Source organism: Pelecanus crispus, chromosome 4, assembly GCF_030463565.1.
Source record: "Pelecanus crispus isolate bPelCri1 chromosome 4, bPelCri1.pri, whole genome shotgun sequence".
NCBI classification, from domain to species: domain Eukaryota; kingdom Metazoa; phylum Chordata; class Aves; order Pelecaniformes; family Pelecanidae; genus Pelecanus; species Pelecanus crispus.
Window position 1 is genome coordinate 77,941,780 of NC_134646.1, and position 13,958 is coordinate 77,955,737.

A 13,958-nucleotide genomic window follows, 5' to 3' on the forward strand; every position below is an offset into this window, starting at 1 on the left:
CAAAGTAGCTTCCTTTTCATGTTAGGGACACATTCTACCATAAATATATTAAAGAATTTAACTTCACTGACTTTCACAAATCTATGGCAATTCACATGTGCTGAGGGGTTGGCCTGAGAGTCCAAGGACAATTTTTGGCTTGAAATACCAGAAAAGCAAGATGCTATCCTTATATAAAACCCATGAGCGAGACTTTGGCACTGTTTCTTCTGTTGACATTTCAGCAGACGCAATTTCACATACAGTAATGATAAAACACATCAAAGCAAAGATTATCTAACTGAGCTGTACCTGTTTGGATAAAAATCGTTTTCCTTGTGGTGTGGCACAACCTGCACTCTATCTTCCTGTAATTTATTGAACAGCATTTTAAAAATGAATAAATGTCCATTGGCCAAATCCCAGTGCTCATTTCAGTGTATTGCACGAAAGCAATCACACAGGCCTCTCTTTTCCGCTCTCATGAGGAGGGTTTCTGTCTGCAAAAGAACATGAAATCAAAGAACTGAATATATCACTTTAGAAGAGTATATAACTGATTAGACCTAATCCCTCTGCACAGCTGCAGTCAAGGTGCTTTGCTGAGTGAAAAATCATAGTTATTAGTGCTGGTTTTCATCCAGAAAAAGTGATGAAATAAGTATATTCAGATCTGAGATGCACGGAGAGTATTTTTACAGTTTAAATGTTTTCATTTTCACAGTTAACTTCTAGGGAGTAGGCTGTCAAAGTTATTACAGTGTCCTTTATAAAAGCTGAGAAAAATTCCACTTTCAACTGCACTGCTCTTAATTCCTTTGCAGTGATTGATGGCTTCCTGTTGATGATGTCTTCAGTACTGTATTATTTAATTGCACCAGATAGCATGCGCTGAGGAGCCAGTTGTGCTCTCAGTTACACTGCTGTTTCTCTAGAATAACTCTGAGTTCAATCCAGCTGTCAGTCTAACCTTGTTGTCTGAAACTCATAATCTTTCAAGGCAGTTCTAGACTTGCGTTTGTGGCTCCTATTTTAACCTGAGTTAATTTACTGACAGATGCCTTATTATCAACTCCATTTGGAGCCATGCCCCCAGAACTCCACCAAAAGCTTGAAAACCATTCTCTATATACATGATTTAAAATTACTTGCCCTTGTTTTTGGAATGTCTTAGTGGAAAAGCATTTCCAAGTTTTTTTCCTCTGTGTCCAGGGAAAAAAAGAATTAACTTCAGATCCTCAAAGATATTTAAGTATCATTTATTTAAGTGTGATCAAATAACAAATCTTTTGTGGGTCTGGGTCTCACTCTTTGAGAAACAAAGGCTGACTTTCTCAAATGGCACCATCATTTCAAAAGCTGAGTCTCTTGCAGGGCTTAAAATAAAATTGTTGGTGCAAGCAAATCACATTAGCAAGTGCAATTGTGACTGACGAGAAACTTCTTCCTGAGCATATCTTGTGGTTTTCACTCTGTGGTCCCTTAGCTAGTTTGTAGACTGACTTTGAAGGTTTCTTGAGGGCGGAAAAAAGTTACCAGGCTTAAATTCACCATGAATGGGTTTACCATCTGCACTAGAAAAAAACTTAAAAGATAGAAAACCACTTATTAACAAATTATCTAAAAGCTCTGTGAAACAACAAGGTTTCCAGCCTGCTGGTGTTCCTCTGACATGATGCCTCCTGACAAATTAGAAACAGCAAAGGGCTAACTAACAAAGACACACAGTTTCCAAAGGAGTAGCGGGGCACTTCTACCTGGGGACCCTGCTCCACCAAGCTCTGCGCTGCTTGGCCACTCTCTACTACTCATTTCTTGTTCTCAGACTGCAAGTTTTTGCAGGGAGAGGCTGTTGCAGAACTGCTTTTCCCTCCCCTCCACAGCCCTCTATCCTTTTCAACTCAAACTTTTGACATCCACCTTTGCATTAAAGAGGACTTGTTCACTTTCCTTGTCTGCTTTCACTTATCAGCTTAGTACAATGGCAGGCATTATTAAACACTGCTCCTCGCTTGTACAGTGCAATCCTGGATGCGTGAATGATCTCATTTTGGGACCCCAGTAGAAATCATAGAATCACCTTAACATCAAACAGGCTTATTGGATTTCACTGTAATGCCAACAAGCTGTCACTGTTGCCACAAACCCTGCCTAGGCATCACTCATGACTATTTACAGGCAGGAAGAGCAGCTCTGGGAGCACTCAACTGTAAACTAAAAGACTATGAAAGAGAAACATCAATTACAAAAATTAATTGCAGCCCTGTTGGCATTGGCTTAGGAATTCCCTGATAGGAACAGTGCTGCATGGGGCTTGCCCTTGTAACAACAACTTTCAAGACTCAGCAGTTGTTGAATGAAGTTATTTGTGGGTAAAACTTGAGAAATTATAGTTGATCAGCATGAGCCAAGCACCAGCGATTAAGTAAGGATATGAAGACTGTACCTTTCAGAGAATAGAAGTCCACAGTGTGCCATTTGTAGGGCCCTGGCCACTGCATTTCACTTTGGTATCTCTGCATCATTCAGTAATTTGTATTTAACTAAAGCATCTCTTCCAGAAACACCTTTGGAGTCTCAATCCAAAGGCTGGAAAAGATGGGCAGTAATACACTCTTTCTTTACTAGCAGTATTAAACTCTCACAGTTGTCAACAGGTGGGTGATGTTCCAGATAACTGGTTACATTTGTTTTGGCGATGCACCATTCCTATGCTCCTTGTTCTGTAATACTGAGAGCTGTCTGAATCAGTGCCTTGGCATCGCAGGCCTGCCCAGGTCCTCACAGAAACAGAAGCTTATCTTACAATGTTCTGGGACCAGCTTCTCCCTTAATACTCTGCCTCACCTCTTACAAGACAGCATTGCTCTCTGATGGGTTGTATTCTCACGCCACCCTCCAAATAGAATAGCCAACACAGATATGTCCAAATATCTCTGTAAGTGGGATTAAGGAATTGTGCTGCCTCTACTGCATTTTAAAAAATCTTCCCAGTGCAGCTTAGACAGAAATTTAGTACCTTCTTTAACTTCCCATGTAAAGCCTGGTGACAGTATAAGAAGCAACACAGCTGCAGTTGCACATGGTCTTGCCACATCCTGCACAGGTACAAAACATTTCAGCTGAACCTAATCCAAACAGGTGAAACCGCGCTATGCACCAGAACAGCCCAGCACAGCTGCTTGGAGCTAAAGCCTCTCCATTCACCGCCTACCACTTAACAGTTATTTAGTATTACGCTAGTGCATGGGAAACTTTTGCCATGTAACCTGTACTGCAGAGTTCTGTCCTAATCAGTTTGCTATTGATAGTTCAAGAAAGCTAAAGTCACTCCAACCTTATTGGGTGGGGCTCTACATGATTGCCCAAGGTCACAAGAAACCAAAGGCAAAGCGACATAATTGCCCTTCTGTGTTACAGTTTGAGACACGTAATCGATTTACATCTCTTTGGTTGACTCTGCTGTGCATGACAATTTGAGCGGAGCATGACTTTAGAGGAACAAGGAGCCCTCCTCACCTACCAACAGAGATGGCACTGGTCAAAGGCACTGAGTGAACACCTAAAGGAACTGGGAGATGTGGCTGCAAACTGGTTTCACTCATCACAAGTTGCTTTACTGTCACGTTGCCAGTGTTAATGGAGCTGTTACGGAAGGAGAGGTAGGACAAGACATACATGGGGGGACTTTATTAGAGGTGAGAGACCGCCCGTCTCTTGCAAACTTCAGACAGCATGGGAACCACTGTGGTAAGTCCTACCCCAGCCCGTGTTTGTGCATATTTATGAACCCACCTATGTATGCATTGCTGAAGTCAGGGCATTTAACACGCCCTCATTTTTTGTTCATTGGGACCTCTGGAGCACAAGACCAGCATGTGAAGTTGCAAAATGCCCTGTGTGCTGTGATAACTACCTGAGCAAATGTGCTTCCCCCTTTTTCATGGAGTATCGATCCATGAGCACGTAATATATGTGCTTCCCTTTCCTCTCTGCCAGCCCTGCCTGCCACCTTCTTGCTCTCTCCTCACTTTCTGCTCCTGCCCAGTGAACAGTCAGTCCACAGCTCGGAAGCAACGCGAGATAAAGAGTAAATAATCTTTCTTGTTCTTCTCTCCTTCATACATCATCTTTCCTTCTCTGTTGGATGCGGGGACTGTCTGGGGTAATTCCTTAGCCTGTTACGCAAGAAGTCTGACTAGATGATTTTTAATGAACTTCTCCAGCCTGTGAAAAATAATCTGTACTTGGTACAATCCTATTTGCTGAAATGGAAGTGAGTCAGCAGAGATGTCATTTCTGCCGTACACAGACAGGCAGACCTGGCCACTTGGAGATAAAGGCTAAGTAAAAGCATTTCTATAGAAACACATACCCGTGTGTCTAGGTTATACGCCGTCTTCTTTAAATCCTGCAACGCCCTCTGCATGAACTCAAACGCATGGCAGTCAACACAGGGACGACCTGGAAATAGGTACAGAAGAAGACATCACTGTCACAGCATGAAATTTGGAGTGTGGCAGTACAGAGAGGGAATACTCAACGGACCTTGCAATGCCAGGAGAAAACCCATTTTATCAGGCACCAGCATCTGCCCGTGTACAAAGTTAGGGCTGCCGGTGGACAGGGCTGTATCTATCCTTGTGCAAATGCGTAAGGACCAGCAAAAACACAACAGCATTTTGCTGCACGTGCTTTTCTCAAAATAGCCCAGGCTTAATTCTGCCTGGTGCTGTGTGCCTTCAGCCCCCAGCCTCTCCCCTTAAAATGGAAAACCTCAAAACTTCTCAGACATGGTTAATTCCCAACTGATACACTGAAAATAGCAGTTTGCAGTGGTTCAGAAATCAGACAAGCAGGTCTGTTTTTACAGGAGCTCTTACAGAGCAGCTTGGCAAGGGACAGCGCCAGATCTGTATTTGCTTCCTTTCACCTGCTGCTGTATTTTTTCTCTGCCAGGAATGCAAAGCATCCCACTGGCTCTGCAGCTGGTGCCAGTGTGTGTGCACAGAGGGGCAGGGCAGGGAAAAGGCAGAGAAGAGGAAGAGGAAGAGGAAGGGACTTGACAACAACTAAAATGGCTCACTTCTGGACCTGGGTATTTCTGCTCTGCTAGATTCACCCTGCACTAATCTCAAGCCCTTTCGTTCAGTCACAGAGTTAATGAAGTGTGGGTTTTCAGAAGAGGAAATGGCAGACACTGGAGGAGATGCAGGGGAAATGGGGAGAGAGGACATTTTACATTGATGACAGAGCCCCCATGTTGGGGGGAGTGCTGAAATCCGCTTGTGCTGCTCTGACAAAGCAAAGAGGGTGCAAAGCTGCTGCTGAGATAGCTGGGGAGCTGTCCGGGGCCAGAGAGCTGCCATGCAGCACTGCAGCACCCCGTGGCTGGCACCCTGCTGCCCACACGCACTTCTGAGCTGGGCCTGATGGAAGGGAGCAGCCCCAGTGCTTCTCAGTCCCCAGCAAGCCTCTTAGGGGCTTTGACCTGTTCAGGGGGTGTTTCACTCCCACCCATCCTCCTCCATCTCCCTTCCATGCAGCTCACATCTCCAAGAGACCCAGACGTCAAGCCAGGAATTTAATTTCAGGGAGATGCAAAGTCCCCACCTCTGTAAGAACAGCATCACTCACAAAGATTCTCTCCAGGCCTGACAGGAGTAGGAACAGGATGTTTTTGAGCACATTTTAAAGATACTCAACCCCCTCCTGTTTTCAGTACTTCAGCAATTTCATTGTTTTCACTTCAGACCATGGAGCAGAGCCCTTAGAAAGAACCTGCATCCTCAGTCTGCTGTCAGCAAATCCATCGTTCACTTGGTGCCATGGCCGGCTCCCTCCCCTTGCTGTGGTCTTCTCAGAAAGCACCCTGCCCTGGCTCCACCTCGGTGAAGTGCTGCATACCCTGAAGTGCTTGTCACTAAAGTCTGCTCAAAATCACTTGGAGAAAAAACAAGCTACGGGTCATAAATGAATGTCTCCTGCTCCAGGAGTGTGTAGAAGGTATCTTTTAGGAGAGCCATGAATTCCATGGTCAGTCACTGCTTGCCACCCAGGAAGTCTGCCCAGACCCTCATGAAGGCCATGGCTGTGTGGGATCATTCACTGGTATTTATGGCAGCCAAGTGCTCCTGTGTGGACAGGGAGGTACTAGTGGAATGGCACAACCATGCCAAGTGGTTATTTCTGCCACCCCTGTGAAAGCAGCTGCCCTGACATCAAAGCAGCTTCTGCAGGAAAATGGTGGTTGCACAGAGGACACCTGCCTGTGCAGGCTCAGCACATGTGAAGTTCCTAACACGGCACTGCTCTTCAAAGCCACAGTGCGGATGCAGCCAGTTCCACCACATAATGGGATATTCACTCTCTAATATTGCTTCCTGGGCTGTCCTCCTTGGTGGAGGGTCCTTGTCCAGGCACAGCTGTCTCTGGGTCAGGTTAGCACCCCTGCCTGCTGGGAGCTAGCAGCCCTGCAGCACTGGCAGTGGGAGAGTGCATGTGATTCCTCCAACCAGCTATATCCCAGGGTGGGACGCATCATTTTGACCTCCAGCGGCGTGGAGAGGACTCACTGAAGCAGCACGACTGGCAGATGAGAGGACAGCTGTACCTGGGAGGAGGTGATGAGCAGCTGGGGAGGTGGCTGTCTATAAACTCTTCCACCCATGCAGCCCTGCAGAACATGCATCTGTTCAGCACTTTGGGGACTGAACTAGGGCAGTGCTGATCTCTTCATCAAGCATCTTGCACTAGCACGGAGCAACTTGAATGCAGTTCCCCAAATAAAATAGGGGTGATATTCCACTACCTGGAAAGCCTATAGCTACAGTTGGATTTTTACCAGCAGAGCTGCCCAAGTCCTGACTCTAGCCAGGCTTTTAATATATTATACTAGCCAGACTCTCGCAGTAGCCAATAGCAGATACTTAAGGAAGATATAAGAATAAGCCTCTAGCAATGTTGTTCTAGCCTACCAAGAGGTTGGAGGATATCCTCAGTCTGGCTGGTGTTTCTACATCTGATAAGCCCTCCATTCATTTTTCTCACATTAAGTTGCCCTGTTTCTTCCTGAATCCGTGTAAACTTTTGGAATTGACAACATCCTGTGGCAATGAGTTCCACAGCTCAGCTATTCACTGTGTGAACAAAATACCATTCCTCGCTGCTCTGAAGTTAACATCTGCTGCTTTCATTTCCTGCCTCTAATTTTTGCACTGGAAGAGACAGTTATTAAATATTCACCATCTTTGTCCCACTTATGACTTTGCTGCTCTCCATCATTCCCTGCCTCGGTGTCTCTTTTCCAGAGAAGAAGAGAGCTGGGCTGGTAAGCTGGCCTATCTAGCTGGACTTAATCTCTCTTCGTGCTCACAGTATTTTCAGTAGGATGCCTGTGGACATTTCCTCAAAGTAATGATGTCTAAGGGTCTGTTTTGACAAAGGTTTTAAACAAATCTAAATATGTGCTGTTGCCAATAGGAGCAATCCCACCCTGCTTTCTGTTCTCGGCTATGTGTTCCCACACCTTAGCTTGCTCACAGCAGAAGTGACCATGCCAGCTGGTTTGCTGACTTTTTTTCTCCAGATCAGATCCTGAATACCCAAGTTCTGAGGCCAGCACAAGAAATAGGGCAAAGACAGGAGGCCAGGTTATGGGAAGGAGAAGGGCAGAGGCAGCGTAGGCTTACATCAATTTAAAGCAATCATGAAACCAAAGCTTAAGTCACATCACAGCAAAGTACAGCAGAGTGCTATTAATTCCTTGCTGACAGCTGGGAACAGACTATCATTCATAGGGAGACTTAACAGGTTTGTGGATTAACATAATGAGAATTATCAAGAGTCAGCTCTAATTCTTTAAGTGGGTCCTGTCAGCACAAAGATTGCATGTCTTTGTGTGTTTGGGGAGAAGTGGGGGAGGAGAGCTTAAAATATGCTTCTTGGCTTCTTCTTGGTGAAAAACTGGAACTGAAAGCACTGTGGAAGTCTAATTTACTCTCCCTCACATGCACATGGTGTTTACTCTTTGTATTTCATGCACCTTGGCTAATGAAAACAGACCGACCAGCTTCTGTTCTTCAAATTCCACATTTCAGCTTTCACAGTGGGTGATCTGGGCTATAAATGCAATGGGAGGTTGGGGAAATTACTCAATTTTTTTGGTGGATTGCACTGAACTTTAAAGAAAATAATCCACAAACATTACTAACACCACTCCATACTTGAACAGTCTTTATGTATTTACATATTATTTAGTCTTTATGTATTTACAGGCATATGCAGAGTGCTGTGTATAAAGTATAAGGACATGATTAATCACTGCTATTTAGCATTATTCATAAAAAGCTGGGCCTGGCTCTCTGGCTGGCAGAAAGTATGCCAAGTGGAGAGCAGGTGATGGTATCCCAAGCCAGATATCGGTGCCACACACAGGGCAGGGTCTCTCTGCAATGCTAAGGAGAACTCTGACTCACTCTCACGCTTATCTCCTGTGACTCCTGCACCTCCCACACTTGCACGAGAGCATTGCCGCCCCTCTCCTGCTCATGGTGCTGCAGGAAAGACACATTTCTCTCACCAAGCGGGAGAGAGAGGCTGTAGTGCTGTGTGGTTGATGAAGGATTGTTCTTGCTAAAGGCATGTTCCCAGTCCCATGTCACATACCTGGGAACAGAAAAAAGCATCAAGCACCACACTGGTCTGCCCTGCAGAAGGACACTTAGTGTGGTCCATGTACATCATATATCCCTGTCAAGAATATGTACTAGAGCTCCCTTTTTCTCCCTGGGTCATCCAGGATCACACAGCCACCATTTTACCTGGGCTGACAGTATAGACTTAAGCACCAGCAACAGGGAAGATGTGGGCACGTGCTGCAGTAGCACTGCCCCCAAAATGGGTCAGTGCCCCAAAGATCAACTCCTTGATGAGAAATAGCCAGTGGAGCTGACATCAAGCAGGAAAAGATCCAGGAATGTCTGTACTAGATCATATCAGAGGTCTACCTGGCCCAGCGTTCTGTCTTGCATAAGCTACATCTCTCATAGTACATTAAATGTGTCTAAGACCGTTCCCAAGCTTTGAGAGCAGCTGGCATGGGACAGTGCATCTCTGGAACAGTAAACTCTGTTTTCCAGATAGGCAAATGGCCTCCTGTCATGGACAAAAGTGTGCCAGGGACCATCCTAGCAGGTTATTAGTACAGTCATGTCCCCATCCCAGGGAATGGCCATGGACACTGGCTGTAGATTGTGACCTTCATGGCCAACAATGGATGCCCATTAGAGAGCACAAGAACACACAAGAACAGGGCAAGTATGGAGGGATGTGTCCCCGAACACCCTCCCAGGCCTCAGGAATATGCTGAGGCAGCCTCTAAACCAGAAGAACTGCTGCTGTATCTAACAGCCCTTTCTAAGTTTTTTTCCCTTGAATTTACCCAATCAGTTCTGCAATCCCGTGCAAACTTTTAGCATCCACAGTCTCCTAGGGCAGGAGTTCCACAGGGTGACTATCAGGAAGAGCTGTGATGGGCAAAGGAAAGTACCTGGAGCACTTAGCAACTATGCAGTTCTCTCAACAAGTGGATGATTAGGAGCATCCCGAGTTCCTTGTTGCTTTAAAACTCTGTCTCTGCCGCAGCACAAAATAATTTACAATTCATCATCAGCTGAGAGTCTTCCTCCTGGCCTGGCCTCAGACATAAATACTGTTATGCATTCGTAGCAATGCTGCCAGCCTCCATTACTCAGGACAGAGCAGCATGTCTCTGCAGAAATACTGGTCACAGAAACACTCTGACCTGCCCTTCATTCCTCACTCTCACATGCAGGAGTAAGACAAGACGAGGAATCTTTCTCAAGGGCTCTTTAGGGGATTAGTAGCCTGGCCAGAGGATATCAAAACCATGAGAGTGGGGTCAGAGACCCTGGCCAACAGTTTTGTTCTACAGATTAAATGGGAGTTTCCACTACACAAGCAGAACAAGGAATCACCATTTATTTTTTCCCCAAAATGTGTTGACTTGTGTCTGCTAACATGGACCCACAAAGGGCACATTTAAGTTAATTAATGCCTAGAAAACAGACACACAAAATAGAGATGAGGTCTGTTTTAAAACAGACCAAAACTTAGCACTAGTAAAAAGAGAATGGAAAAAGACGGGAATTCGGCTTTTAAGTCCTGTAGAGACAAATACACATAGGTGTATTTGAAAACTATTAATGGAATTATAGGAGAATAAAATGCAGCAACTAAGTCAGGTCTTGTATTAAGTATTTTGGTAGTCATGTAAAAAGATAGCTGTGATACAAAGTAAGCATGACTAAGAACTAGAGATTCGTTTGTATGTAATTGCCTGCCTTTTTTTTTTTCTCCTCCCAAAGGATATTTTAAGTTTCTAATGTGTGGCTACTTCCCACTTGCTGTCACCAAAACACCCTGAGAACATTGACTCCATCCCCTAATATCTTTGAACTATTGCCTCATTTTGGAGCTGAGAAAGTTTAACTGGAGACTTGCTCAAAATGACAGAGGAAGCTCATATAGAGCTCCACGGTGTGCTCAAGCCAGTCTGTCATATTTATTTACTTTTTAGGTTTGCAGAATAGCAGCAGGATTTCAGAAATCTATATATGTTTTACAAATACACTGTTTGGGTCAACTTCCCTTGTGTCAAATCTATAGTAGTTACAAGAAAGTTGAACTTGACCCTGTTGTTCCAACCAAATACTAAAATAAGCAAAATGTAATGCCCTAGTAGAAATAAACACAAATTTTCTCCTGACAATATCCAGACTAGCAAGGACATCATATGTATTGTGGCAAATCTGGAAACGAAACTCTCGAGAAGCAGATCTAAAAGACCTACAACCGAAGAGCTTTAAAACAAGCTCCACTGAAAATTGTAGTATGCAGTTAGTATTTTTTCCTAAATAACTACTAATCCTTTGCTTGCTTGCTGGTTTTATAAGCGCTGTTTTCATGTGCTTTGCTGATGCGTTACAAATTCATCAGTACTCCCTCGCTAATCAGGTAATGCAGTGTTCCCCTGGAGCTTAAGATCTGTGTGGCTGCTGTGGGTTAAGTGGAGGAAACAAAGCAGGACGCGGTGCAGCAGGAGAGCATGAGTGCACACAGCAGGTACATACTTTCTGCAGGAATGACACTCCCAGAGTCCTGGCCGGCTCCGACAAGCCTCACGCTCAGCAGGCCGACCACCGAGATGAACGGGATCGCCACACGCATCACGCTCCAGACAGACGGCAACGCCATTATTCTCATCAATAATTCAAGCTTTCTTCCCTGACTGAAACGAGGAGAAATAGTGAAAATCAGCAGTTTGCTCCCAGCACGCTCCCCACAAAGGAGTGGATGAGAGGTGATAAGCACAGACCCACATGCACACGCAAACCCACAAAGCACACATCACTGCAGTGACACGCCACGGGCTTGCGATGCACCCCAAGGACCAGTTTGCCAAGTACCTGATCTTTCTCTTCGCCTGTGTGCCAGACCCTTGGAGCAGCTGTAGTGAGCAGGCGAGGCTCCAGCAGCCACTCTGAGCATGCGTCCCCCCCTTCCCTGATTAGGGTCATTGCCATGGAGATTTGCTATAGCAACACTGAAAAATTGGAGCTGCCAAGTGGAGAAGAAGATTTAAAGGGACCACAATGTGGTGAATGGTCGCTGCTGTGCTCCTCCTCTGCCATGCTCCTCCTCTGCCTCTGCTCCTTGAAGGCCATGTCCTCTCCTTGGTGAACGCTGGCTGCTGCCACCCACATGAGAGGGTTTTAGGCAATTTTTGTGTTTGTTGCTTTTATTCCCAAAGGGACTGTGCTGAAATATGCAGCTCCCATACCTTGCTTTAGCTGTAACTCAAAGTGAGATTTTGTTCCGGGAGGTTCAAATGAGATGAAAACTCAAAGGTTTGCTTGGAAAAATAAAGATGCAGGACCTACCGATGGTGACCGGGGCTCGGGGGCAGACTCCATTACAGGCTTCGTTTAACTACACTGAAAACAAAGCCTTGTGGACAACAGCAACATTGGCACATGAACCAACGAGGAGCGTGGATCCTGCATAGCATCACACGAGGTAACCATGATAAACAGCCCAGCCAAAACCTACGCACCGCAAAAGTTTAAGGATGCTCACTTCAAGCTCAACTCTTGATCTGGGATTTTGCTAGTAGGCTGTGTCCTGGCAAAGCTCAAGCATGAGCCCTCCTGGATAGGAGATCTCGTAAGGACCTGGCTGAAATCAAGCATTCAGACAGCAGAGGTGATACCTTTTGGAAAAGAGAGAGAGAGGCTCTCAACACCTGTTTGCCCAGGGTGTGGTTAAAGACCCATCTTGCAACACAGCTGTTCAATTCATGGCTTTGTCCTTCTCTCAGGGGAGGACGCTCCACCTCCTCTCACCAGGGAGCAGGCTCCGGCCTTCCTGGTCTGTACAGAATAACCAACCTGCCAGGCTGTGGAGGCATCAGCCTTCCTGGGCTGAGACACAATTTGTCCCTGGCTTTCTTCAGCCCTATTTTACTTGTTCCTGTGGCTTCCTCAGAGTTACTTCTCACATCCCTCATTTCAATGCTTATGATTTTAGACCAGGTTAGTTTAAAAGTCATCTCAGAGGACTCCAAGCTTTTGACCACTTTCTGGCAAAGTGGAATTGCCTTGTGCATGCAAGAAAGGACTTCGCAGGGGGGCAGCCCCGAGTAGTGGAAGCAATTCCTGCAAGAATGACACGCTGAGCAAACTTTTAGCCCAAAGTGCAACTGAAACTCAACTTCCCTTGCATGGAAGGTCCAGAGGAAGGTCTCAGTCAACAGGGTCTTCATAAGGTGAGTCAAGGCACATGTGTGCACCAACATGGCTCCACTGACTTTATGAGAAGCTGAGACTCCTAATCCAAGCTCTGAAGTTGGGTGCTTGAAGTGAGGCTGTGTGAGATGGCCCCATTTAACATGGTGTGTCTCTTCACAGGCCTCAGATGCCTGTTAAAGGAGCATCTCCGTAACAGTCAGGATATAATGGAACAACAGTTTGACTATACACTCATCTAGGGCTGGTCACATAGTCTAGCCCTGATCTGCAGTTTTAAATAACACCAAATGGAAATTCTGGCACAAAATCCAAACCTTACACTTCCATTCACCCTGGCATATGTGTTTCTTGTACATACTCTCATTATGGTCCCATTGCCATATCATACTTTTTATGCATAAGCTTCAAGAAAAGGACAGAAAGGAATTGCCTACAGATGCAATAACCTTTGATAAGGTGGAAAGCACTGTGTGTTCTAATATTTTTTCAAGGTAGCAATATAGTAATTTCTAAAACTGTAACTATTTTGTAAAATCTTTTTCATAATTGCTTGGTCTTTTCAGTAGGGAGGTAGAACAAGCACTAGAACCCACAAAGAGGTAAGGAAAAGAATTTGACATCTCAGGGTGGAAGGGCAACCCCAGAAGTAAGCAGAGGTGTTACCCATCTTAACTGCAGAAAGTATAAAAAAGGATCAGAGCAGAGAACTTAGGAAAAAAAGTTGGAATAAAGAGAAGCTGAATGTCCTGAAATATGTCATTCCCAGGATGCCAAGGCTCCAAGGATGCCTACACCTGGTTTGGTGATATCTCGTTATTAGGATGTATATAACATAGAATCATAGAATGGTTTGGGTTGGAAGGGACCTTTAAAGGTCATCTAGTCCAACCCTCCTGCAATGACCAGGGACATCTTCAACTAGATCAGGTTGCTCAGAGCCCCATCCAACCTGACCTTGAATGTTTCCAGGGATGGGGCATCTACCACCTCTCTGGGCAACCTGTGCCAGTGTTTCACCACCCTCATTGTAAAAAAATTTCTTCCTTATATCTTGCCTAAATCTACCCTCTTTTAGTTTAAAATTATTACCCCTTGTCCTATTGCAATAGGCCCTGCTAAAAAGTCTGTCCCCATCTTTCCTACAAGCCC

General features: G+C 45.2%; 1 protein-coding gene across 1 annotated transcript; it reads right to left on the reverse strand.

Annotated features, from left to right (window-relative positions):
* Positions 1–413: 413 nt before the first annotated feature.
* NICOL1 (NELL2 interacting cell ontogeny regulator 1) lies at positions 414–11,280 on the reverse strand. Its single transcript, XM_009482975.2, has 3 exons — positions 11,133–11,280; positions 4,355–4,443; positions 414–479 (listed from the first exon to the last, which is right to left on the reverse strand). Exons 1-3 carry the CDS (start codon positions 11,263–11,265, stop codon positions 414–416), a joined length of 288 nt encoding a protein of 95 aa, XP_009481250.1. The 5' UTR covers positions 11,266–11,280.
* Positions 11,281–13,958: the final 2,678 nt, after the last annotated feature.